This window comes from Schistocerca gregaria, chromosome 5 (assembly GCF_023897955.1).
Source record: "Schistocerca gregaria isolate iqSchGreg1 chromosome 5, iqSchGreg1.2, whole genome shotgun sequence".
NCBI lineage: Eukaryota > Metazoa > Arthropoda > Insecta > Orthoptera > Acrididae > Schistocerca > Schistocerca gregaria.
In genome coordinates this window covers 45,101,996-45,129,595 of record NC_064924.1, presented here as the reverse complement: position 1 = coordinate 45,129,595, position 27,600 = coordinate 45,101,996, and the positions used below count along the sequence as shown (strand labels likewise).

General features: G+C 44.0%; 1 protein-coding gene across 2 annotated transcripts in view; it reads right to left on the bottom strand.

Annotated features, from left to right (window-relative positions):
* Nucleotides 1-1,603: 1,603 nt before the first annotated feature.
* The window catches only part of LOC126272368 (uncharacterized), a 72,055-nt gene continuing 46,058 nt past the window's right edge, over nucleotides 1,604-27,600 (bottom strand). For both annotated transcript variants that reach the window (XM_049975177.1, XM_049975176.1), the window contains exons 2-6: nucleotides 25,684-25,816; nucleotides 22,999-23,248; nucleotides 15,561-15,811; nucleotides 7,016-7,130; nucleotides 1,604-3,118 (exon numbers count right to left, since the gene is read on the bottom strand). In XM_049975177.1, coding sequence (XP_049831134.1) covers nucleotides 1,743-3,118; nucleotides 7,016-7,130; nucleotides 15,561-15,811; nucleotides 22,999-23,248; nucleotides 25,684-25,816 — 2,125 coding nt within the window. In that variant the 3' untranslated portion in view covers nucleotides 1,604-1,742. The remainder of the gene's footprint in view (nucleotides 3,119-7,015; nucleotides 7,131-15,560; nucleotides 15,812-22,998; nucleotides 23,249-25,683; nucleotides 25,817-27,600) is intronic.

The following is a 27,600-nucleotide window of genomic DNA, read 5'->3' as shown; positions in this document are numbered from 1 at the left end:
GTAGTGTGTAAGCTTAGGGACTGATGACCTTAGCAGTTAAGTCCGATAAGATTTAACACACATTGTTTTGAAAACACCAAGATATTTGACTGCTGTCTGGAGTTGAAAATCATACAGTCGTAATTTCAAAGTGCCAGTCTCTCGTTACCCATTCGTGACAATTAAGGCTACTGAACATTTGTTGTCTTTCAAGTAAGGGAATAATTTAGCCATCTGCTACTCTCGGGTTGTCTCCTGACTTGCGAAAGCTACTGCTAGAAACGATTGCACTTCGTGTAAAGCTGTTCTTAGAATCACATACTGATGTTTGGTAAGGAATGCAACAGTGAAAGACTTTTTTTCTGGATGAAACTGATCCAGGCGCCCAGAAACACTTAACGAAGTAACGTTGATTCGACTTCGGAGAATATCTGGAGGTACCAGATGATTCAGAGTTGCATCAGAGGCCATCTCAAAAATGTTACACTCGAGGCCTCTGGCCAAAAGAGTTCGCAATAGGATGAGCAATATTTAATTCAAGGACAAGTGGTTCATAGCCTAAAGTTATGTTTACTAATACTGAACAGTTTTACACCTGGTGGCTGAAAATCGTAATGTGACGGGGGTGTATCAGTTTGCCACGGATAAGATAACTCATCTACCTGAACCTTTTTCGATGGTTGCCTGCTATACAAATATGGAGAGAACAAAAGAAACGGGCAGAAGTGCACTTTCTCTAGTACAGGTACCCGGCCATGTTAATTCTTAAACAAAGTAGAAAAGTGAATACACTGTTATATGTTCGAGTACGAATTGCTAATTTTAATAAAGATGAAACTGCAAAGAGCTGGTCTGCGAAGGACGTGAGTGTGCATCAATAACGGCCCTCCCCACATCACCGTCGAAACACAAATGTTTACTGAGGAGTCGTGAACGAGACAGCTCTTCATTCGTCACATAACTTGTACTTTGCTACAAGTGATTTCTTTTCCACACAAACTGCTGCAAAAGTGAACTATTTTTCCTATTTCCTTCTGTTGCCATCAGCAAAAGTTAAAACATATGAAATAATTACTTTCATGTTTCATTCAATAAATTATGTATGTTGTCATAATACGTGCAACCCCTGTATGTGAAGAAGTTTATTGAATTTACGGTCACAAACACTCTTACACAATATAGAGATGCATGTTTTCCAGTGGGGCAGTACTCTCAAAAGATAAATTGGATAAGACATTTGTGAAACTGTAGGTAACATGAGTCAGTAAGTAAGGGCGTTGATAAAATACAGACCATCTTTTTATCAGTGTTCTTGTGAAGCAAAAGAAAGTGTAATATATGGTATTCATCGCATTCTTATTGATACGGGTAATTTGGTGGTCTCCACGAATCAGATGGCATTTATCTTTTGACTGAACAGTAACCTGGTGGACGAGCTGTACTAATACAATCAGATTTACTGGATTGTTTGGAACCAAGTCCTATTACGAAAAACCAACTCACCAGGTTGTTCATGCAGTTCAATGCTTAATACACGAAGGTAAAATATGGTGCGGGTTCATGTTGAATCATAAGAATAACACTGTGGGATTTCGTGCATATAAAGTAACAAAAGTTAAAAAAGTTTTCAATAATAGAATTGCTAATATAGCATTTATTCTATGTACAAACATGAAGCTTCAGAAGTAATCTGCAACAGCAACTTTGTAAAACAAAAGTGAGCCAATCAGTAGGACGCCACGTGCAAACGTTCGCTCTGGACATCAGTGGTTTGCTACGTGCTGGAAATGAGGACTGCCGTGGAAGTGTGGGGGTGAGTGGAAGCCGTCACTGGGTAAGGAGCAGTTTATTCGGAACTCGTGCATGGGGTCATCAGAAGCGTTCACACACATCATTCTCAAGCTGTCACCACTCGCAGTGTTTCTCCTGTCCTGCATTTCAATGTCACCATCTGTGCAATACATCCCGACAACACTGTTGAGAGGGTAATCGACGATGGGGCAGTGGACGTTCTCGTCACCCATGGGAACACCAGAGGAACAGTTTGTGGCGAAACCCGGGGTAATCAGATCCCGGGTCTGAAGTCGTGGGTCGAACGTGGAGTCACCAGTGGGATACCGGTAGTTCTTGAGGAGGTCATTACTCGCTTCACACGTGACTCGGTCAGACTGGTCTTGAGGGCGTCCTTTGTACAGGTGTTCGCTGCTCGAACTGTAGGAATGGAAGTCGTGCAGGCCCTCATCGTGGTGCTGGAAAGCGTCCCTCGCGTCGTAGTAGACCATGCCCTGGACGTTGTGCACAGAACTGGACTGTCCGTTTGCCACCTGCATCTTGTCCCTGCCGTCTTCGAGACCATAGGGAAGCACTGGCACGCAATCGACGTCGTTCTTATTTGAGGCTGCCAAATCTGGTTGCAAGTCTGGCGTGGTGCAGGGGACACTCTGCAGACCCTCAGCACACTGCATCCGCATGGAGGGGTCGCCGAAGCTGAGGCCGTCATTGCCCACCGAGTCGTCCACGCCGGTGGTGATGGGCGCACCACTGTCTGGGGAGCAGGCGGCGAACCTGCTGGAGCAGCTGTCGCTCTCATCGGCGGCGGCGATGTGGTGCTGCGCCGGCTGCGGCTGCGTCACCAGCCAGTAGGGCTCTGGTGCTGGCTCAGACTTGACGACGCCACTTCCCAAGTCCAGCAGCATGGGGGGCGAGTGTGCTGCCTCGCTGCCACTCCGGCCCTGCTCCAGCAGGTCTTCGTGGCTGTGGTGCTGGTGGTGGGGGTGTGGTGGTTGCTGGTGGTGCAACAGGGCGCCATAGTCTGGAGTCCGCAAGGGCTGGTCCAACTGGAAGATCTCGTCCGGCTGGAAGAGGTCCCCGGCGGCGGCGGTGAAGTCGTACTGAGGCTGGTGCTGGTGCGACTGGATCGCACCGCTGCTGTCCTCGGCCGACAGGCCGAAGAAGGAGGGCGGCACTGGGGGAGGTTCTTCGTGCACTGGCAGAGCCCCCATCTGGTGCAGGTGCTCCTGCAGCCAGTCCGTGTGTGCCACAGTGCCTTGGTACTGGGAGCCAGTGTAGAAGCTGCCCTGCTGGCCCGCTGTCTGGCGTGTGCACACGCACTCGAACGGAGGGCAGGAACAGGAAAAACCTGCGAGAAATGAGACGGTGTTAATGTATCGCTGTTTTGTCGAAAATGGACATGAGGAAAACATTGCTACGCAAAAATACCGCTTAATTCTTACAGTTCCGGGGATACATACAGGGTGAAAAGTATTTAAACCGACTAACTCTGGGAGATTGTGGGGGACATCAAAAAAAATATTTTTCCCTAATGTCATTTTTTCCTATGAGGTGTATATAAACCGTTAGAGGAAGATTTCGCTGGCGGCATATTAATTAAACCAACAAACACTTTTCAATTTTTTTATGACCAAGAGACAACACATTAACACAATGCAATTTCAATTACAGTAGGGTTTCAAAAAGGCCTCCATTGACACGTAAACAAATGTTACACTGTCGGATCATGTTCTGTCTGGCACGGGCAAAAACCCCGGAGTATTCTGAATTGTTCATGCTGCTGCTACTATCCGTGCAACCAGATCCTCTTCTGTGCTTCTCTCCCCACACAAAAAAGTCCAGAGGCGACATATCTGGGGATCGAGCAGGCCATGGTACAGGACCATCTGTGCCAATCCACATTTCTGGGAACCCTCGGTCCAGGAATCGACGCACACGGCGACTGAAATGTGCCGGCACCCCGTTATGTTGGAACCACATGCGCTGTCTTGTAGGGAGCGGGACGTCTTCCAGCAATTCTGCCAATGCTCTGGCGAGAAAATAGTAATAGTGCCTGTCATTTAATGGCCTAGGTAGCAGATACGGCCCAATTAAACAGTCGCCAACAACACCGACCCACACATTGACGAGCGCTATTAACTGTGGCATGTGGGTTATTCTCACTTCAAACATGCGAATTGTGCATGTTGAAGACTCCATCGCGTCCGAACGTTGCTTCATCGGCAAACGACACAGAGGATGGAAATGTAGGATGCATTTCACACTTTTCCAGGTACCACTGCGAAAACTTTGCTCTGGGTGGATAATCAACTGGTTCCAGGTTGTGGACACGCTGTAAGTTAAATGGACGTAACAATTGCTCTCGAAGGACTGTTCTTACATTCGTCTGATTCGTCCCCATGTTACGTGAAGTTGCACGAGTGCTGATTGAAGGATCTCGCTCCACATGCTGAAAGACAGCTTCCTCAAATTCAGCGTCCTTACAGCGCGATCGCGTCCCTGTCCAGGTAATCTGTTAAATGACCCGGTCTCACGGAGACGTTGGTACACAGCAGCAAAGGTCGTATGATGCGGGATACGGCGATTAGGATATTGTTGTTGATAAACCCACTGTGCAGGTCGTCCGTTGTGGTGCGCTACGCAGTACGCACCAACGATATCAGTGTACTCATTCCAGGTGTGTCGCTCCATTAGTAAACAGAGACAGTGCACTACTACACTGGTGAACAGCAGTAGCCTACAACTGAAGAGCGTAATACGCCCTCGAACAACTGAAGATCGTAATATGGCCTCTAACAACTGAAGAGCGTAATACAACCTCCACCGGTTTAAATAATCCTCATAGGAAAAAATGACATTAGGGAAAATATTTGTTTCGATGTCCCCTGCAACCTCCCAGAGTTAGTCGGTTTAAATACTTTTCACCCTGTATAAAGTTTTAATTACACTGCCCAACAATGAAGATCTTGTGGGCTAAAAAATTGCTTATTCTTACATGTTTTCACCAGCTTAATTACAAAATCACCGTAAAATGACCGATTAGCTAGCTCTTGCTTTGGAGAAACAACGACAGGTCATTGATCTACATTGTCAGTGTGGGGTAACTTTGTTTTGGAGTTATTACACCACGTTCACGAGCTGTACATAAGTTAAAAACATTTTTACTATTACTGTGAGTTTTATATTACTAAGTTGTACTTGGTGCAGAATTTCTGGTTTACTTGCGCTTTTGAACTGTAACATTCGTTAAACTAAAATGCCACGAAAATCTGTATATTCAGTGGATAATTTTTGTTTTATTAGTGGTGAAATAACATTTTCTTGCAGTAGGTACTGGGAGATGAAGAAGCTTGCACAGGATAGAGTAGCACGGAGAGCTGCATCAAACCAGTCTCAGGACTGAAGACAACAACAACGACAACCAGAGAAACACAATCTGATTCCTGTTGTGAAGACTGCCTATCAGCATTATTACAGGATGAAGCTAGGGAACCAGGATTCAGTCATGGGCCCTGCATAAGTTTCATAACTTATTACGGGAATGACTGAAAAATGAAAAGAAAAGCCCGCAAGTGTGGCCGTGCGGTTCTAGGCGCTACAGTCTGGAACCACGTAACCGTTACGGTGGCAGGTTCGAATGCTGCCTCGGGCATGGTTGTGTGTGATATCCTTAGGTTTGTTAGGTTTAAGTAGTTCTAAGTTCTGGGGGACTGATGATCACAGATGTTAAGTCTCATAGTGCTCAGAGCCAATTTGAAAAGAAAAAGATGTATGACTTTATTGAACCTATGGTTTGGTGGGAGTCTACAGATCATAGAGATGACTGTTATTTCTGCTTAACTCCAACTATAAAGGCAGGATTATCAATAAATAAAAGAGGAACAGTTCAATTCCATCTGCTATTCGCCATATTCCACAGTCTGATAATCGACCAGCTCCTACTTCACCCTAAAATTATGAGCTTCAAGTACAAAATGAAAACAGAGTGGAAGCAGAAGAACTCAACATGCTTCCACAAGCCATGAGTCTGATTTTGGAGAAAAAGATGATAAACCTCTCAGACCGAGTCAAACCAAAAGACAACAATCTCATAACCCTACTGTTTCTTCAGACCCAACCTACTGCCAGGTATTCTTGCATCAGTTTAGAACTCTTAAAATGTAACTGTGCAGTCCTCAAGCATCGAGTGCACACTAACCAGCACAGCACCGAGGGAATCAGGAAGGCGCTGACCAGCGCGCCAGTGGAAAGAGCAGTCAGCGCCACACCTCCAAAAAAACAGAATTCAGCGCCCCCTGTTAACGCTGACTTAACCAGCCGCCGATGACTAGTCGGGCCCGGTTCGGTCGCAGACTTCGAGAGCTTCAGTATTGAGTAATAGGAAGATAATACTTAGCCTGTGTAGTAGTAGAATGTAAACGTAATTGCATGTAAGAGGCACAGGAAGCATATCACGCCACGCATAACGAGATGTTATGATTCTTTCCTTTTACAAATTAAACGTTCTATTTTTTTAAAGTTTTATATACAGATCATTTGGATTCATACCACCAGCCATCGCAACTACTTCCCTTCCTTGTTTGTGTCGGTGCTGACTGCCATGGTAGCCGATACAACAGAAATCGTCATTACGTAACTGTAAAATGTGCTTTCATTGATGTTGGCATACATAATTAAAATGTACTTCGACCTATTATGTATCACAGAAACTGTAACTAATAAACATTCTTCTTTGTCATAGCCGCTTTCTCAGCTCAAAACGACTAAACTTTGAGTCTCAAAGTGAAAAAAAAAATAGTTGTTGGGCAGTATTATCACATCGAAAAATGAACGTTATTAATGTTCTGTCTATTTTCAGGTTAATAGCAACAGTCCTGGTATGCAGGGTGTGATGTGCATAAATGCAGATATTTTTATTGGCGACTGAAAACAGTGTACTGTACAAAATTACAATTTTACACTTCACATCTACACCACCACCGCGATAGCTTTGTCTCAAGTGCGTGGTGTTGGTGAAACTTCTACTAATTTTTTTATTGAGAAACCATTGTGTGTAAAGACTCGTAAATCCTGTAAGCTTCGCCACGATGATAATATATGTATCTTTTCTCGTGGTTGTGGTGTAGATATGAAGTGTAAAATTGTTGGAGATATGACCTTGTATAATAGTATGTACCCTCGTCCAGGTAAGAATGTGAGCTGAAACCCAAAAGAAGTGGCGAGCTGCTGCAGTGGCCGGACGTACCTTTCTCGGAGTCCGAGATGAGCGGCGGGGGCGGCTCCAGAGCACACAGGCTGTTCCGGGGGCTGCTGTCGCAGCTACCGTCTGCAGGCCTCTTGTTCTCACGCAGGGACAGCAGCTGCGGAAGGAAAGCCCCGTCATCACTCTGCCGAGATGGGCCACTAATGTAGAGTCTCTCTCTTCCGTGTGACTAGCTGTATGTTCATATGGACATGTAACCGGAAGTGCGTTCCAAGGGAGGTACGTCAGCTTGAAGATGGAAATAAAAGTGATCTCTCTGAACTAGTGTTTCAGCTACCATCACGCAATAGCCACGTCACCTTTCGTACCACTGAAGGCACGTCTTCCAGCAGGGCAGGCAGGTTCATCCGCACTAAGTGCAGATGTTGTTATTGTTGTGGTCTTTAGTCCTGAGACTCGTTTGATGCAGCTCTCCATGCTACTCTATCCTGTGCAAGCTTCTTCATCTCCCAGTACCTACTGCAACCTACATCCGTCTGAATCTGCTTAGTGTATTCATCTCTTGGTCTCCCTCTACGATTTTTACCCCCCACGCTGCCCTCCAATACTAAATTGATGATCCCTTGATGCCTCAGAACATGTCCTACCAACCGATCCCTTCTTCTAGTCAAGTTGTGCCACAAGCTCCTCTTCTCCCCAATTCTATTCAATACTTCATCATTAGTTATGTGATAGAGTTGCAAAACTACAGTAGGCTACCGTAGACTATCCTAAATAAGCGTAGATTACGTTGGTTTTAAGTAGCTTTGGTTAGTTAAGGTAGTACCCGTACATATTTAGTATCTCTGTGTGTCTAGCTGTATGTTCATTTATATTTCATTGTTATCAACATAAGATGGCAAAGGTGCGAGATCCGCAACTCGCGGAACACATCGGAAGTTATCTCTCTGTTCAAAAGAAAGGAATATGTACGAATGTGGAAACTGCAGAGGCAACAGCTTGCTGAATGCTGCACACAAATTTTACTACGAAATCTCAAATAACAGTTCGAGCTGACACATTCTTCCGAGAAGATGAAAGCCGATTTAAGAAACGACGTTCCTACAGTGATATTATTGTTTACAATGAAACGAGTCAAGCTCATCTATACAAGGCATTTCGGTAAAAGCGCGCAAAAATTTAACAGGACATCGAGGATGCTCCATTGAACAATTTGATGTAGGGAACCTGGAATCAGAGCAGCCATCTTGAGGCGATAACAGGAATAAAACCACATTACTGTGTACTTTTTTATTTAAATTACTTAGAATTAACTGGAAATACCATCATTGACACAATTAACTTACTACTAGTACTGTATCTCACAAAACGTGCTGAGACTGACAGCCATCAACCTCAATGGAAGCATGAATCGGCGAACAAGATCCCGACGCACCCGGACAAATATCCCTGGTGTGGTCCTCATGTTGCCAGGTCCCTCGCTTCTCCTTTCCAGCGAACCAGTCTCCCGCATTCGTCATTCATCGTGACGGATGAAGCCTGTTAGGAAGTCGTTCCCTGTACAGCCCTTCAGCAGCGAGAGCGTTGCAACGTACTTCCACATGCACAAGTTGCATGTCAGTGAGTTCTGCGAAACTGTACGTCTGCGGATCCATCGTATTGTACTGTACATCCCTGAATAGCACAGAGTAATGAATGGGTCTGTCTTTGATACATAGCACGTCCTGTCATGGAACAGTGTAAATACAATAAAACAGAGCCAGCTTATGGACAAGTAAAGTAAACAAAACCTGCATCATGACTTCCTGGTAATCGGGATCGTCCTCCTTGTTTCCTTGCAGGAAATAAAGAACGTACAAGTAAATAAACCTCACAGGACGTGTAAACTTGTACGCATGTTAGTTGAAAATAAGCTGGAAAATAGTAATGCTACACAAAGTGGCAGACAAGTTTACTTCCATATCTCCTTAAGCTGACTTCTCCGACCCCAGGTTTCCTATCTCAAATTGTTCAGTGGAGCATTCTCTGTGTTCTGTTACATTTTTGCACGCTCTTACGGAAAAAACCTGGTAGAACGAGAGCGAGGAAACCGGTCGTGGACTTGTTTGGAGAATCGTCCTGTGCTACCAGGAAACTGTGCGAAACCGTGGGAATGTACATTAGGATCGACTTGAAGACTGCTCCTACGGAATATGTCGCGACTGTATAAGCACGGTGCCATCTTACTCGGAAGAGACTAGCGTGACGTCAGCGGTTATGACGCGATGACTTCCTGCCAAGATAGACAGCGAACCGGCGATAAACGGAAGTGCACAAAGCGGCGACTATCAGGTGGCGTGACCTTGAAGATACGAGGCTCGCCCTTTATCTCTTCACAGAACACCAACTGAGGGCGCTACTGATGTGTTGACATTTCTTTTGCTTTGAAATTTGTCAGTGGTTATTGTTAAAACAATGGGAACTCAGGAACTAGCCGAGTAATTTTTTTACAGTTAGTTTTTAAAGAAAACAGTGTTGCGAAAAATGGATATTTAACCTGAACATTTTCGTGAGACCATCCGCTTGGTTTTAGGAAAGGTGACGTCATCAGAGAGCTAGTTTTGGCGCTGCGTTTAATAATAGTGAAAGCAAGACTTAAAAAAAAAGTCAAGAGACCTTCATAGGATGTGTATAACTACATAAAGTGTTCGACAGTGTAAAATTGAGAAGAATGTTCGAAATTTTCAGAAGAATAGGTCTAAGCTATAGACAAAGGTGGGTAACTTAACACGAAAGGAGAAACGATTAGGGAAGAAGACAGCACAAAGTGGTCGCATTAACAACGTGTGCAAGAAAGGGATGCAATTCATATCCCCTACTGTACAATCTGTACAGCTAAAGAGGAACGGCGAAAATAAAAGAGTATTTGAGGAGTTAAGAACCTTTCAAAAGCCAAGATCGCATAAAATATTTCTTTATTTAAGACAACCGATTTCAACAGTATTTGCCGTCATCTTCAGGTCTTAAACATCTTTTTGTTGTAAAATATGTTCATTTTACGCTTAACCTCACGCAAATGACGTCAACTGGACAAAACTCAGCCCATTATAAACGTTTGTCATCGCTAAAATTTTCAAAAATTTGAAGGATCTTGTCGAAAAGGCCAAGTCCATCTACATGTCCTTCAACAAAAAAAAATATTTAAGACCTGAAGGTGACGGCAAAGACAGTTGAAACCAGTTGCCTTAAATTAAGAAATATTTTATGCGATCTTGGCTTCTGAATGGTTTTTACCAATTAAAACACATCGCCTTTCAAGACTCTGAAAACGTGAAATCCAATATTTGAGGAGTGGGATTAAAATTCAGCTTGAAGGAAAAGACATTGTTGTACTCAGTGGAAGCGAGGAAGAATTACAGGTCATCCTGAGCAAAGTGAACAGTCTATTGAGCACAGAATATGGACTGAGAGTAAAAGCGAAGAAGACGAAAGCGACTAGGAGTTGCACAAATGAGATCAGTGAGAATCGGGGACTAGAAGTCGATGATGTGAAGGAATGATGCTATATTCGAAACAAAATAATTTATGACGGGCGAAGCAAAGAGGACGCACAAAGAGGCTGTCACATGCAAAGAGGGATCATCTGGCCGAAATACGTCTACTAGTATCAAATAAGCGCCTTGATATGAGGAAGAAATTTCTGAGAATGTTCGTCTGGAACACGGGATGTACAGAAATGAAACCGGGACTGTAGGGAAACCGGAAAAGAAGAGACTCGAAGCGTTTGGGACGTGGTTCTACAGAATGATGTTGAATATCGGTTGGAATGGTAAGGAAGGAATGAAGAGGTTCTCCCCAGACTCGGCGAGGGAAGAAAAGTACGGAGACCACTGACTGGAGGAAGGGAAAAGAAGGTGAGATGTGTGATAATACATCAGGGAATAACTTCGATGGTACTAGAGGGTGCTGTACAGGGTAAAACCCTTTAGGGGAAGACAGAGATTGGAGTATATCTAACATATAACTGAAGAAGTTGGGTGCAAGTGCTATTCTGAGATTAACAGATTGGCACAGGAGACGAAGTAGTGGCTGACCGCAAAAAACCGGCCAGATGACTGATGACACAAAAAATACCATTAGTGTCATGTTTTTGCTTTTCTTAACCGTCTGTACAGCGTGAAAGTTGTCTCGTGAAGGGCATATTCGCGTTCGTACATACCTCTAATTAGTGGAGATCTGGGTAAAACAGCGTATGGGGTCAATCCGGGTGCGTGTCTAATAACGCTCAGAACCCTAGCTTCATCCATTTCGGGGAGTTGTAGATTATCATCATTAGCGGATTCCTTTTACTTTCCCTTCTAGTCTGGTTTAATGTTTCTCCTCAAAATTTCTCCGTTATTGGAGCAATAGTTTAAAGAGAAACATTACTTGATAAGAAATAGCTATATAATGAATTCGATTAAACACGACTTTAAGTGGATTTCAATGTCTATCTGATGAACGTAATGTGAATGTTAACTTTCCAAAGTCACATGTCACATTTGTTCAGTTTGTCACTAGGGGGGTAAGGGGGGGGGGGGAAGGTGTAGAGGAGGGCAAAACTGGGTAGACAAGGTAAGGCAAAACCAAGCCAACACCGGTTTTCCCGAATTTAAAAGAAAAGAATAGAACCACAATACAAAGCACCACAAGACGAGGAATCATCAGCAGTTGAAATATTTCAAGATGACGCCACTCAAGTCGATGTGCTCCGGTTCTAATTTACTGAATCTCGTACAACCGATAACTGTCCTGAACCACAGGATGAATTGGTAGCTGTTCGTGGGACCTCAGAAATGACATCGGACAGATTAGTGACAGTTGCTGGAAGTTCGTGATCGACCTTTCTGTGTACCAAAGGTTCTAAGGTCTTCTCAAAAAGTTAACTTGGTAGATAGTGGAAAAAATTAACCAATAGGAAAAGTGACAATAGAGCAACACTGACTTCCTCTCCAAGCAGATATTATTTGTAAGCCAAAGAAAAATCCTGGAAAGAGAAAGTAGAAAATAAAAATTCAAAACGAAAACTCTTTATGGTGAAGAATCAAATGGTCCCAGCCGTAAAGGGGTCGAAGAAGCAGAAAATGACATTTATATGAAGAATGGACTGGCTCAAAAAAATTGAAAAAAAAAAGGTTAGTTTGACTTCATCAGGTGAAGAAGACGCAGTCGAAAAACACATACGGCTGCATTCAGACTGACTGTCGAAGAATGGTTGGATCCATTGTCTGTCTCATCGTGGCTGGCCTCGTGAACAATATTCCGATGTTGAGGAAGAAAGCTGCTTCGTCTGCGATTTCTGTTTTTAATAATGTGTGTTTTTGTTCTTTACTACGACCAGTTATTGAGAACCTTGTCTATATTAGTGTAATATTTTGAAAATTTGAAGTTTCCTGTAGAAACTAGATTTGGTACTTAAAATACATTTATGACGCTTTTGGTAGTATTTATAAGGATTTATAGGAGAGGCACTGTGTAAAGTAATGCAACACATTTCTTTTCTAGGCCATTTTATGTTGAAAACAATGCAGAATTTATTATGGGACGTAATGGAATATTCCTGCTTCAGCCTTTATAGTTTCATGAAGCTGCGACAGGTCGCGTCGGTATATGTGGCTTACAAAATGCATAACAGATTTTCAGAGGCGACTGCGTAACGTCTGTGGAGATCTGAGGGTGAACTAAAGCACGGTGAGTCGTTGACCAAGGTGTCTTTCATCATTACAAAGTCGCGAAAACCTGTCCGACCTCCCCCGTGCCGCCCGGCTCCACATATTCCAAGGAAATTCAAAACCGGCTTTTAGAATGTTCGTCACCACAAAAATGCAATCGAACTTCTCCTTCTCCATGACAACACAGGGCCTGATACAAGTCTGTGCATCCAAGAAGAGCTCACAAAATTTCATTGGACAGTTCTTCCTCATCCTGGATTTCGCACCTTCCTATGTCCATCTGTTTCGCCCAATAAGGATGTACTCCGCGGGAAGCGGTACGTGAGTGATGGGGAGGTTGTTGACGCAACAAGGTGTTGGCTCCGATGTGGACCTGCAGAGTGGTACCACGCGGGCATACAGGACCTCCAACTAAGAGGGTGTAAGGCCGTCGTATTGAACGGAGATTACGTAGGAAAATAGGGTTTTGTAGCCAAAAGAGGAAATAATATGGTGTATTGGCGTACTGGATAAAACCAATCTACTTTCAGAAAAAAATGTGTTGCATTACTTAGTGAACGTCCCTCGTATATGTTTTCATATATTTTTTTGCAGTAGAATAAAATTTTTCTTGTTTTCAGGTTCCTCCATTCATGTAAGAGGGTATCTCATTTTACACTGCAGATGGGGCAAAACCGGGTCTTTTGAACCTAACGACGTTAATGCTGAGACGGCTTATTTTAAGGTAAAAACTCACTAGCATCATGTCGTTTGAGTATAGTATATAAGAGATCTGGATACCCTTAATTGGCAATCTTATTGAGCACCGAAAATAATTTATTACTTTATGAGTTATTGATAAATTTTCATTACCGCTTTCGACTAATTAATTTGTCATCTTTAGAAGCCTACAAAACTAGGGATATTATAAATCTTTAGACCTTGACTATACAGTAATGAGACGTATAAAACGGCGAGAATTCATCTCTGTCAACTTTTGCAGAACATCTCAAAACAACGAAACACACACTTCCTCCTCCAACCTTGTTTAACATGGAAATTTTACGTATAGCTGACAAGGGCTACAAAATAAAAGTTTTAGAAGAATTTGAAATATCTAAACATTCCCACCTAAATTCAAAAAAATTGTTGAATGATCAACTTGCATTAAAAAACAGACACTATTGTGCCTGCATATCATCTATTATAAAATGTGAAAAGTAGCCCATTCGTTTTATATGTTAGAACTATGTATCATGTTTTTTCAAAGGTGTTATGTATAACTTGTTTATATACATTAGTTATATATTTATATTTGCTTATATATATATATATATATATATATATATATATATATGTTATATATTATTCTCTGCGATCACAGGCCCTGTAGACCAAGCGCTGCATCAACGACCTGCTTCTACCGCCTTGTATCTCTCGCAGCCTCTCTCCACCCTGCGGAAATTCCTAATGCTGCGATGTTCTTCTCTATGTCATCTTCCCACCTTATACGAGGTCGGCCCAATGGTCTTGTTGCCTGGAGAGTTCCTTCATATGCTTTCTTGGCGATCCTGTTGTTTTCCATTCAGGCCACATGTCGAGCCCATTGCAGTCTCCTACTTTTTAATTTCTGGATGATAGGTACGGCCAAACTTTCAGGAAACATTCCTCACACACAAATAAAGAAAATATGTTATGTGGACATGTCTCCGGAAATGCTTAATATTTCCATGTTAGAGCTCATTTTAGTTTCGTCAGTTGTGGGCTGACGAGAATCCGCACGCAATTGTCCAATCACGTCATCAACACAGATTTTCTGTGAACGTTTGGGCAGGAATTGTTGGTGATGTCTTGATTGGGCCCCATGTTCTTCCGCTTATGCTCAATGGAGCACGTTATCATGATTTCATACGGGGTACTCTACCTGTGCTGCTAGAACATGTGCCTTTACAAATACGACACAACATGTGGTTCATGCACGATGGAGCACCTGCACATTTCAGTCGAAGTGTTCGTACGCTTCTCAACAACAGATTCGGTGACCGATGGATTGGTAGAGGCGGACCAATTGCATGGCCTCCACGCTCTCCTGATCTCAACCCTCTTGACTTTCATTTATGGGGGCATTTGAAAGCTCTTGTCTACGCAACTCCGGTACCAAATGTAGAGACTGTTCGTGCTCGGATTGTGGACGGCTGTGATACAATCTGCCCTTCTCCAGGGCTTCATCAGCGCATCAGGGATTCCATGCGACGGAGGGTGGATACATATATCCTCGCTAACGGAGGACATTTTGAACATTTCCTGTAACAAAGTGTTTGAAGTCACGCTGGTACGTTCTGTTGCTGTGTGTTTCCATTCCATGATTAATGTGATTTGAAGAGGAATAAAATGAGCTCTAACATGAAAAGTAAGCGTTTCCGGACACATGTCCTCATAACAAATTTTCTTTCTTTGTGTGTGAGGAATGTTTCCTGTAAGTTTGGCCGTAACTTTTTGTAACACCTTATATCTATGTATAGAAGTAAAATATGGATGAAAAATAGATTAGAAAAAAAGAGAATAGAAGGTTTTGAAATGTGGTGCCACAGAAGAATACTGAAAATTAGGTAATACAAAACTGATGAGGAGGTACTGAATAGAATTGGGGAGGGGGGGGGAGAAATTTGTTGCACAACCTGGCTAAAAGAAGGGTGGGGGTGGGGGGAGGGTGTAAAATCGTAGAGGGAGACCAAGAGATGAATACAGTAAGCAGATTCAGCGGGATGTAGGTTGCAGCAGTTGTTCGGAAATGAAGAGGGTTTCAGACAATAGAGTAGCATGGAGAACTGCATCAGCCCTGTGCTCAAACTTCAGACTACTTGAGTGACGTCAGCAACGCCGGAGCAGGCAGCAGGTAGCAGAGCGGCGGCACGCACCTTGGAGCCCAGAGCGGCGTCCCTGGCCAGCAGCACCGCCAGACCGCGCACGCGGCGCCCGGCGCCCAGGCTGCGGCGCGCCTCCGACGCGGACTTGGCCTCGGGCCGCGGGTGGTCGTGCACGCCCTTGGCCTGGAAGAAGATGGCGTGCTCCGTGTGGCGCCAGAAGTGCGTCACGGGGTAGCCGCAGTGGCCGCGGCACGCCAGGATCTCCAGCCGCCCCGAGCACTGCCGGTTCGGGCACGGCTTGCCTGTGCACAACAAAACGGTCCTTCTCGTCATCGCCCTTCGGTGTTCAGATGCCCACACAAATTGCGTTCTGCCTGCTTGCTGTAATACAACATAGCGAGACGAACTTATTGTAGAATACGATACAGCCTTTTACTACATTGAAGCGCCAAAGCTTGCTGTAATATAACACAGCGAGGCGAGCTAATTGTAGAATACGATACAGCCTTTTACTACATTGAAGCGCCAAAGATTGCTGCAATATAACACAGCGAGACGAAGTAATTGTAGAATACGATACAGCCTTTTACTACATTGAAGCGCCAAAGATTGCTGTAATATAACACAGCGAGACGAACTAATTGTAGAATACGATTCAACCTTTTACTACAATGAAGTGCCAAAGCTTGCTGTAATGTAACACAGCGAGACGAACTAATTGTAGTATACGATACAGCCTTTTGCTTCATTGAAGCGCCAAAGCTTGCTCTAATGTCACACAGCGAGACGAACTAATTGTAGAATACGATACAGCCTTTTACTACATTGAAGCGCCAAAGCTTGTTGTAATGTAACACAGCGAGACAAACTAATTTAGAATACGATACAGCCTTTTAGTACATTGAAGCGCCAGAGCTTGCTGTAATGTAACACAGCGAGACGAGCTAATTGTAGAATACGATACAGCCTTTTACTACATTGAAGCGCCAAAGCTTGGTGCAATATAACACAGCGAGACGAACTAATTGTAGAATACGATGCAACCTTTTACTACATTGAAGCACGAGAGAAACTGGTATAGACATGCGTATTCCAATACAGATGTATGTAAACAGCGGAATATCTCGCTGCGGTCGGCGGCACCTATATAAGACAACAAGTGTTGGGGGCCGTTCTGAGAACAGTTACTTTTGCTACTATGGCAAGTTATCGAAATGTGAGTGAGTTTGAACGTGGCGTTATAGTCGGCGCACGAGCGATGGGACACAGCATCTCCTAGGTAGTGATGAAGCGGCGATCTTCCAGTTCGACCATTTAGTTCAAATGCTTCAAATGGCTCTGAACACTATGGGACTTAACATCTGAGGTCATCAGTCCCCTAGAACGTAGAGCTACTTAAACCTAATTAACTTAAGGACATCACACATATCCATAGCAGAGGCAGGATTCGAGACTGCCTACACTACGCTCTTCCATCCTGTTTTAGAATACTGCTGCGCGGTGTGGGATCCTTACGTATTATCGCGAAATATGAGTGAGAGTGTCACAGAAATGATAAAGGATTTGGGCTGGATATCATTAAAAGAAAGGCGTTTTTCGTTGCGACGGAATCTTCTCACGAAATTCCAGTCACCAACTTTCTCCTCCGAATGAGAAAATATTTTGTTGACACCGACCTACATAGGGCGGAACGATCACCACGATAAAATGAGGGAAATCAGAGCTCGTACGGAAAGCTATAGGTGTTCATTCTTTCCGCGCGCTGTACGGGATTGGAATAATAGAGAATTGTGAAGGTGGTTCGATGAACCCTCTGCCAGGTACTGAAATGTGATTTGCAGAGAATCCATGTAGATGTATAAACTGCGACCATAGCGGTCTCGCCGTTCCAGGCTGAAGCGGCTAGAACCGCTCGGCCACAACGGCCGGCTTCGTCCATTTCACGAATGTGCCGCCAATATCAGGAATCCGGTAAAACATCAAATCTCCGACAACAGTGGGGTCGCAAAAAGATCTTGAAAGAACGGGACCAAAGACGACTCTAGAGAATCATTCATCGTGATAGAAGTGCAACATTTCCACAGATTCATTCACATTTCAATGCTGAGCTGTCAACAGGTGCCAGCGTGCGAATCATTCAACGAAACTTCATCGATATGGGCATTCGGAACTGTAGGCCCATTCGTGTACCCTTGATTGCGCGACGCAAAGCTTTACGCCTTGCCTGGGCCCGTCAACACCGATACTAGACTGTTGATGACTGGAAACTTGTTGCCTGGTCGGACGAGTCTCGTTTTAAATTGTATCGAGTGAATGGACATGTACGGGTATGGAGACAACTTCATTAATCCATGGACCCTGCACGTCAGCATTGGAATGTTCAAGCCGGTGGAGACTCTGTAGTGGTGTGGGACGTGTGCAGCTGGAGTGATAAGGGACCCATGACAGTCTACATAGGACTTTGACAGGTGACACGTACGTAAGCACTCTGTCTGATTACCTGCTTCCATTCACGTCCATTGTGCATTCCGTCGTTCTTGGGCAATTCCACAGGACAATGCGACACCCCACACGTCTAAATTGCTACAGAGTGGCTAGAGGAACACTCTTCTGAGTTTAAACACTTCCGATGGCTACCAGACTCCCCACAAACGAGCATTATTGCGCATATGTGGGATGCCTTGTAACGTGCTGTTCAGCAGAGATCTCCACCTCCTCGTACTCTTACGGATTTATGGACAGCCCTGCAGGATTCATTGTGTCATTTCCCTCCAGCACTACTTCAGACATTAGTCGAGTCCACGCCAGGTCGTGTCGCGGCACTTATGCGCTCTGCGGGGGTCCTATACGACATTAAGCAGGTGCAGCAGTTTCTTTGGCTCTGTAGTGTAAAAACGTTGATAGACCATGCACTACGTACGTTAATGCTTAACATTGCAACTTTTATTTTCCACTCATTATAACTGTTGATTTACTGTGTTACACGCAAGCGTAATTAATATGACTATTACCTAATTTTACAGAACAAATCTTTGTTTGTGATTATACACTGTTATATACCTAGTAGTCTAGTAATATCAAATAGAACTGAAAACACAACATCACTCTATACGATCAAAAGTTCTGGCAAAAATAATAACAACATGTCTGGCAAAGTAATAACATGTTTCATTAAAATAATCTTTTAATGGTTAAAACTTCTTACGATGGAAACATAAGGCTAAAAGAATGTAAACTACCCAACACTGACTATAAATTCTATGTTTACGTTTTATTAAGTACGCCATGGCAGCTTTGAGTATTTCTGTAATCAATTTTTGCAATTATAATTTAGTTAAAATACTACTGTCAGTAATAGGTGATCTAGTTTTTATTGTTAGAACTTATATATACATCGGCTGCTGCGCCCGCCAAACCGGACTATGTCACCAGTTAAACAGTGCAAGTTCAGATCATGGCACACCATAAGACAGTGTCAGTAAGTCAAAGTTTTTATGTAAACTCAACCCAAAACGTTTAAAAGTCAATAAATGGAGTATACGAACATATTTCATGCCTGTGTGTCTTTATTTGGAATATCAGCCACGCTAAATAATATAACTCATGACTACATTATCCATTGTTGACTACTATTAACTATTATTTCCAAAAACTGAACATGCGAGATAAGTAATTCAAAAAGTACTGTTTGATTCGCCTGACGAAATAAACTGTAATACTTATATCAATAAACTAAGAACACACTGATTATGCAACAAGTATGCCAAGATACCTGTCTTTTTCTTCCGCCTCTAATGACCTACCCGTCGACAGGACCTCAACGTGTCGTCTTCCTTAGCTCCGTATCTATTTCAGCTATATGATCCTGGAATCCACTAACCAGTAACCTCTGTCCCACACAAAACCACTCTGCATTAAAAAAAAAAAGACTGAAATTTTATTTGCTAACATAAATATATATTTTTCTTCTTGGCATACTGCAGCCGCTTTCCTTCAATCCATCAGTGAACCAGTATTCGTGTCATACTGTAAACAATGCTCATCTGTTTCTCTTGTCTTCCCTGCATCTCATCTGCTAACCTTAACTTATTACTTCTCATTCTTCCTCTAACCAGTGAAGTCCTTCTCTACATTTGAAACCTATTATGCTGCTGCCACACATTTCGTTCGATGTCAATATACACATTCATCAAGAATGTAATGAGGAAATCGCTGAACACAATTTGAATAAGACTGAAATGCACGGAATTCTGTTTTGTACATATTATCGAATGAATTCCTTTCGTTTGGGCCATCTAGCGGATACGCGACGATCTCATTTCCTTCTCGCAGAGTCTTTACATTTCGTTCAGTATTTTTTTCAGTTTTTTTTCATATGTGTGTCTGTGTGTGTGGAAATACTTTTATGTTTCGTTCGTGTAAATTTTTCCTAGTTCCTCACATCCATTTTATTGATGGTTTCTGTTCCGTGAGACACTCGTAGATGTGTTTCGTCAGCTTATTGTCATTCATCCTGTATTTATGTCAAAAATATGTATTGCGATATTCCTGATCAATACCTTTTAACTGCCAGATTCGTTTGCTTCTTATGGGACCAAAAATGTTCTCTCTAATATTTTTAGTGTGTCTAATTTATAATTCAGTGGTACGTATTCACTTGCATAGAGGCATTCCAGTTTCACTGCCATATTGTAATGCATTACTCTGGCACTTCTTGATATCCACTCTTTATTTTATATATTTTTTGTTATTCCTGACTCCCTTTCCATTTTGTGTTCCTTTCTAATACAGCAAATTTTTCTAATTCATTTCCTCTCCTAGGTTCTTCAACCTTTTTACCTTTTTACTTGACCAATGTGGTGTGTAAAAATGTTGATGCAGTTTTTATATTACTGACAAATTTCCAGAGATTCTTAAATCTATGTGAGCAGTATATAATAGTAATAGCAATAGGTGTAGTAATCAGTAGAGTATATTTTGTACATGTGGACGATTGTGATTATATACTCATTATGTACTATACATATTATTATGATTACTTACGTGTTATTCTTGTTCTTATATTATACAGGAGGTGGACAAAAGTATGGAATTACTGCGAGAAGTCCATGCTTGAAATAAATGTAGATGCCAGTCAAGCGTTTAGGCTGCAGTGTTGTATTCCGACCACGAACAGCGCCTATGCAATGTCTCCAATACAAGCGTCAGTAGTGGTAAAACAATTTTCTGTGTAGGTGTGAGTGCATTATATCGGAGCTCAGTGACTTCGAAACTGATCATAATGTCGATGCTGGTAGCTGAGCTGTTTCGTGTTTCAATAGGCACCGTGTGGAAATTTACACCTAATGCAGTGAAGGCGGAAGACATCATCCTGTAAGTTAGAACGCGGATCACAGTGTGTGTGGGGTGACCGTGACTGATTGTCATTGAGAAGGATTGTGACGAAAAATAAGAGGACATCAGTTGCAAAAGTCACTACAAAACAGAATTCCGCACTCGTGAACTCTGTCAGCATCAAAACAACACGGAGGGAGCTCCATAAGCAGAGAACTGCAGGGCGAGCTGGTATTCCAAAACCACGCATCAGTAGTGCCAAAGTCATAAAACGTGAAACTCAGAGCAATGAAAAATTCTCATTTGGTCGAATGAGTCTTCTTTCCAACTTCTGGCCAAGTTTACGTCTCAAGAGTGAAATGTGACGTGGGTTCGGCGATTATTTGGACAGCTATGGTTACTGTGCGAGGTCACATTACTGTCAAGAATTATGTGACGATTTTGGCTGGTGAGGTCCATCCCATAGTACAGTGTTTGTTCTTCAATGGTGATACTGTGACCTAAGACAGCAAGAACCCTGCTCACACAGTTCGCATAGCCAAGGACTGGTTTTTGGACAACATACTTGTGGAGATGAAGGAGCGATTGGTATGATTAATCAATTATTCAAAAACAGTCTTAATCGCATTTATTATTATTATACCGTCAACCGGTTTCAACCCGACGTAGGGGTCATCTTCTGGGCGTTTACACCACTGGTCGACTGCTGGTGGTGTCACACCTGTCTACATAACGGCAGGAAACTATGACACTAAAAACAGTCGCATTTATTATTATTATACCCCCAACCGGTTTCAACCCGACGTAGGGGTCATCTTCTGGGCGTTTACACCACTGGTCGACTGCTGGTGGTGTCACACCTGTCTATGACACTAAAAACAGTCGCATTTATTATTATTATACCCCCAACCGGTTTCAACCCGACGTAGGGGTCATCTTCTGGGCGTTTACACCACTGGTCGACTGCTGGTGGTGTCACACCTGTCTACATAACGGCAGGAAACTATGACACTAGACAGGAGTGACACCACCAGCAGTCGACCAGTAGTGTAAACGCCCAGAAGATGACCCCTACGTCGGGTTGAAACCGGTTGGGGGTATAATAATAATAAATGCGACTGTTTTTGAACAATTGAAGGACTGGTTTTGCGAGCATTAGGATGAACTGTCGATCTCTCCTGGGCAGCAAAATCACAATATCTATTATTGAGCTTCTGTGGTCTAATTTGAACAGAGGGGTGCTCGATCACTAACCATCTCCATTATCGTTAGCTGAAATTGACAGTATTTTGCAAGACGAATGGTGTAAGATTCGCTTATAAACTGTACAGGATCTGTATCTACCTATTCTGAGTCGACTGGATGCTGTTTTGGATGTCAACGCTTTTCCTACACCGTATTAGGCATGGTAACATGCTGCGTTTTTGGGGGTCCTGTATCTATGTACACCCCACCTGTATTCTGCTTAAAATAACTTTGAACTATTGACGATGTCTCGTTACATGCAGGAAAGGCCCTGATATTATGAAACTTCCTGGCTGATTAAAACTGCGTACCGGACCGAGACTCGAACTCGGGACCTTTGCCTTTGACGAGCAAGTGATCTACGAACTCAGCCACCCAAGCACGACTCACGCCCCGTCCCCACAGCTTTACTTCTACCAGTACCTCGTCTCCTTCCTTCCAAACTTTACAGAAGTTCTCCTGCGAATCTTGCGGAACTAGCAGTCCTGAAAGAAAGGATATTGCGGAGACATGGCTTAGCCACAGCCTGGGGTATGTTCCCAGAATGAGGTTTTCGCTCTGCAGCGGAGTGTGCGCTGATGTGAAAATTCCTGGCAGATTAAAACTGTGTGCCGGACCGAGACTCGAACTCGGGACCTTTGCCTTTCGCGGGCAAGTGCTCTACCAACTGAGCTACCCAAGCACGACTCACGCCCCGTCCTTACAGCTTTACTTCTGTCAGAGCCATTCTGGCCCTGAGGTAGTTCAAATGACTGCATAAACAAATAAATTACGAACATTTTCAACTACAACTTGAAGTTGGTACTATAACCTCCAAGCAACGTTGACGCTGTTTTCTTAGTCTAGACCTATAGTGGTGTTCCTTGAATAAGACTCGTCAGCGCTGCCGCCACTGTGCGCTGCCGCCTACCTTGCTGCTTCTTGCGCGCCTTGTCGCAGATGGCGGGCCGCAGGTGGACCTTGTCGCCGTGCGGCAGCACGCAGCGCAGCGAGCAGACGAGCACGCCCAGGCAGGACTTCTTGAGGATGTGCACGTTGTGGTTGTTGGTGTTGCGCATGGCCCAGCCGGACGCGTGCCGCTTTGCCTCCTCGCTGGACGCCGGGTACACCAGCCGGCAGTGGCCATCTGCCCACTCCTGCCACCGGTCGAACTCGCTCACCTGCCGGGCACACAGCACAGTACAGCCTCACTCCTGGAGAGCCACATTCCGATAATTTATCCCAATTTTCTGGGCAGCGAGGTTCACGTTGCACTGCCTCTTCCCACCTTGCATTCCGACGAATGATATACTCTACTGGCCATTGAAATTGCTACACCAAAAAGAAATGCAGATGATAAACGGGTACTCATGGGTGCATAGATCCTGAGAAATCAGTACCCAGAACAACCACCTCTGGCCGTAATAACGGCCTTGATACGCCTGGGCATTGGGTCAAACAGAGCTTGGATGGCGTGTACAGGTACAGCTGCCCAAGCAGCTTCAACACAGTTGATCAAGAGTAGTGACTGGCGTATTGTGACGCGCCAGTTGGTCGGCCACCATTGACCAGACGTTTTCAATTGGTGACAGATCTGGAGTATGTGCTGGCCAGGGCAGCAGTCGAACATTTTCTGTATCCAGAAAGGCCCGTACGGGACCTGCAACATGCGGTCGTCCATTATCCTACTGAAATGTAGGGTTACGCAGGGATCGAATGACGGGTCGTAACACATCTGAAATGTAGCATCCACTGTTCAAAGCGCCGTCAATGCGAACAAGAGGTGACCGAGACGTGTAACCAATGGCACCCCATACCATCACGCCGGGTGATACGCCAGTATGGCGATGACGAATACACGCTTCCAATGTGCGTTCATCGCGAGTACGCCAAACACGGATGCGACCATCATGATGCTGTAAACAGAACCTGGGTTCATCCGAAAAATGACGTTCTGCCATTCGTGCACCCAGGTTTTTCGTTCAGTACACCATCGCAGGCGCTCCTGTCTGTGATGCAGCGTCGAGGGTAAGCGGAGCCATGGTCTCCGAGCTGATAGTCCGTGCTGCTGCAAACGTCGTCTAGCTGTTCGTGCAGATCGTTGTTGTATTGCAAATGTCCCCATCAGTTGACTCAGGGATCGAGACGTGGCTGCACGATCCGTTACAGCCGTGGGGATAAGATGCCTGTCATCTCGACTGCTAGTGATACGAGGCTGTTTGGATCCAGCACGGCGTTCCGTATTACCCTCCTGAACCCACCGATTCCATATTCTGCCAACAGTCATTGGATCTCGACCAACGCGAGCAGCAATGTCGGGATACGATAAACCGCAATCGCGATAGGCTACAATCCGACCTTTATCAAAGTCGGAAACGTGACGGTTCGCATTTCTCCTCCTTACAGGAGGCATCACAACAACGTTTCACAAGGCAACGCCGGTCAATTGGTGTTTGTGTATGAGAAATCTGTTGGAAACTTTCCTCATGTCAGCACGTTGTGGGTGTCGCCACAGGGGCCACCTAGTGTGAATGCATATCACAGCATCTTCTTCCTAGTACGTCATCTTCGTGGTGTAGCAATTTTAATGGCCAGTAGTGTACATAAAGAAAGGTACACACTGAGGTGACAAAATTCAGTTTTAGCGAATCAAAGTTTACGAAGTAAATAAGCATTTTTTATCTATCCGTAACCATATTGCACACAAAAATGAGAACATGGATATTTTTGGATTACAGCGCCAACTACAAAGAGTCAAAACAAATGTTTAAGACAAAATGTACGTAGTTTTTATGTAGAATGTCATTCTGCATTTAAAAAAAGTGGGTTCCCGTTGGAAATTTTAAAGTTGCCTCCCACTTCACCACCAGAGGGTTGGTGGCGGGTTAATTTTAGCACCAGCAGACGACCCCCTCGAAAATAATCAACTTTGGATTCTACACGTTTTTTCGTGTGAAGCTTATTTTTCGAGTTATTCTGGTTTGGCAACTTAAAATTTACACCCTGTGTATGATTTTAATGTCATGATATGTCAACATACCAATGGCGTTTTATTTATACGCGTGGGATCTTCACTCATAAGTATTAGGCTACGAGGCGCACTTTATACACAGACTGGGCAAAATAAAATTAGCCTAGAAAATATTTCTTGCACCTCAAGATAGGCAGCCAAACTTTCACGATGCGCAACTGGAGCAGATGATGTAAGTCGGGTAGCCTATATTTCAATGGAGGAAATACTAGTATGTTTCAGACCATGTTTATTTTGCTCAGCCTGTACAACATGGACTGGATGGACAATTGACCATTATGTCAATATTTGCCATCGGAGATTTTTGATGACCAAACAACTAACGAACGGTGCTTGAAAACGGGCTAAGGCCTGAACTGTGCAGTAATGCGTAAATGTAAGAAAATCCAGCTGTTGTAGGCGGCATGGAGCCATTTTAGAAGTGCTAGGTAACTGTGGACCCGATTGAAAAGAGACTCATCGAAGTTTACTCTGTTAGGCCAAACGTGAATCCAGAAAGGTCAGTAACTGCGGCGGGTCAGTGTGGTCTGAAGCGCCTGCAGTCCCGGCGTGAGCGGAGCAGCAGAGGAGAGTCGAGGTACGCACCCTGGGGATGCTGGTGTCGTTGATGTCCCAGTCGGCGTGATGGCGCGGCGGCGTCGACGTCTGCGTCGTCAGGCGGCAGTGCCCGGCTCCGGGCACGCTCATGGCCGGCGGGGAACCGCCCGCCCGGCGGCTCCTGCAACACGAGGGCGGCCACGTCACCACAGCGGCTCACCTCGCAACGTCCTAACGGGCTACAAAAGGGCCGCGGTACTCCCATTAACGGAAACCGCATTGTTAAGAAGTCAGTAGGCACCTACTGTGCCAGATTATCGAAGGAGTCTTCTCAACGCATCAAATTATATCAGTAAAAGCTGTTTACGAAGAGACAAAACTACTATCGAAAATGGAGATAACTTCTCAAAACAAATGACAGTAACACAGGGGATAAGGATGTGGCCTTTCTCTAACACGTTCTAACATTAGCATACACAGTGTTACAAAAAGGTACGACCAAGCTTTCAGCAAACATTCCTCACACACAAAAAAAGAAAATATGTTATGTGGACAGGTGTCCGGAAACGCTTGCTTTCCACGTTAGAGCTCATTTTATTACTTCTCTTCAAATCACATTAATCATGGAATGAAAACACACAGCAACAGAACGTACCAGAGTGACTTCTAACACTTTGTTACAGGAAATGTTCAAAATGTCCTCCGTTAGCGAGGATACATGCATCCACCCTCCGTCGCATGGAATCCCTGATGCGCTGATGCAGCCCTGGAGAATGGCCGTTCACAATACGAGCACGGAGAGTCTCTACATTTGGTACTGGGGTTGCGTAGACAAGAGCTTTCAAATGCCCCCATAAATGAAAGTCAAGAGGGTAGACGCCAGGAGAATGTGGAGGCCATGGAATTGGTCCGCCTCTACCAATCCATCGGTCACCGAATCTGTTGTTGAGAAGCGTACGAACACTTCGACTGAAATGTGCAGGAGCTCCATCGTGCATGAACCACATGTGGTGTCGTACTTGTAAAGGCACATGTTCTAGCAGCACAGGTAGAGTATCCCGTATGAAATCATGACAACGTGCTCCATTGAGCAGTACATACTGATGAAACTAAAATGAGCTCTAACATGGAAATTAAGCGTTTCCGGACACATGTCCACATAACGTATTTTCTTTATTTGTATGTGAGGAATGTTTCCTGAAAGTTCGGCCGTATTTTTTTGTAACACCCTGTAGATGACCTAGTCAGGGCTTGGGGACAAATTGTCACCTACAGCATACAGACCAACAGAGAGAAATGTTTTTATACTCTACTATGCGCAGATGATCAAGTAATAATTCAAGAGAATGAAGATCATCTTCAAACAGCCGTTTATCATCTTAATTTACTGGCTTTTAATTGTAACATGAACATTTCCACTGACAAAACAAAGATTAGAACATTCTAAGGAAAATGAGATATGAGATCTAAAATTACAATAAATAATCTAACACTGGAAGGGATAACCTACTTTCAGAATCTTAGGACGCAATTTCGAACATGAAATCGATAGCAAGATCATAAAATTTAACACAGCCAGGAGGCCGAACCGCACAATAACCCTGGGTTCGGTGTGGGGCGGCGGTGGGGTGGGTGGACTGCTGTGGCCTGTTGTGTGGTTGTGAATGACTGAGGGCTACGGCAGGGTGAAGCCTCTCCGTCGTTTCTAGATCCCCAGTTCAATACACACAATACACAATGCAATAATAAACATGGCTGGATACAGCAACTTTTATTTTCACTTGAGATCAGTCATTGACTAAAACCTGAAATGGACGGAGATTGGTACCTAATAAAATAGTCTGTCGGGAAAATAAATGATGAGTAGATACAATGCGCAGAAGGAGAAATGCCTTTTTCTGTCTCCTATCGAGATTATTAGAAGCCGGACAGCGGGTGTTGAAACAACAGCTCAACGACTTGCGG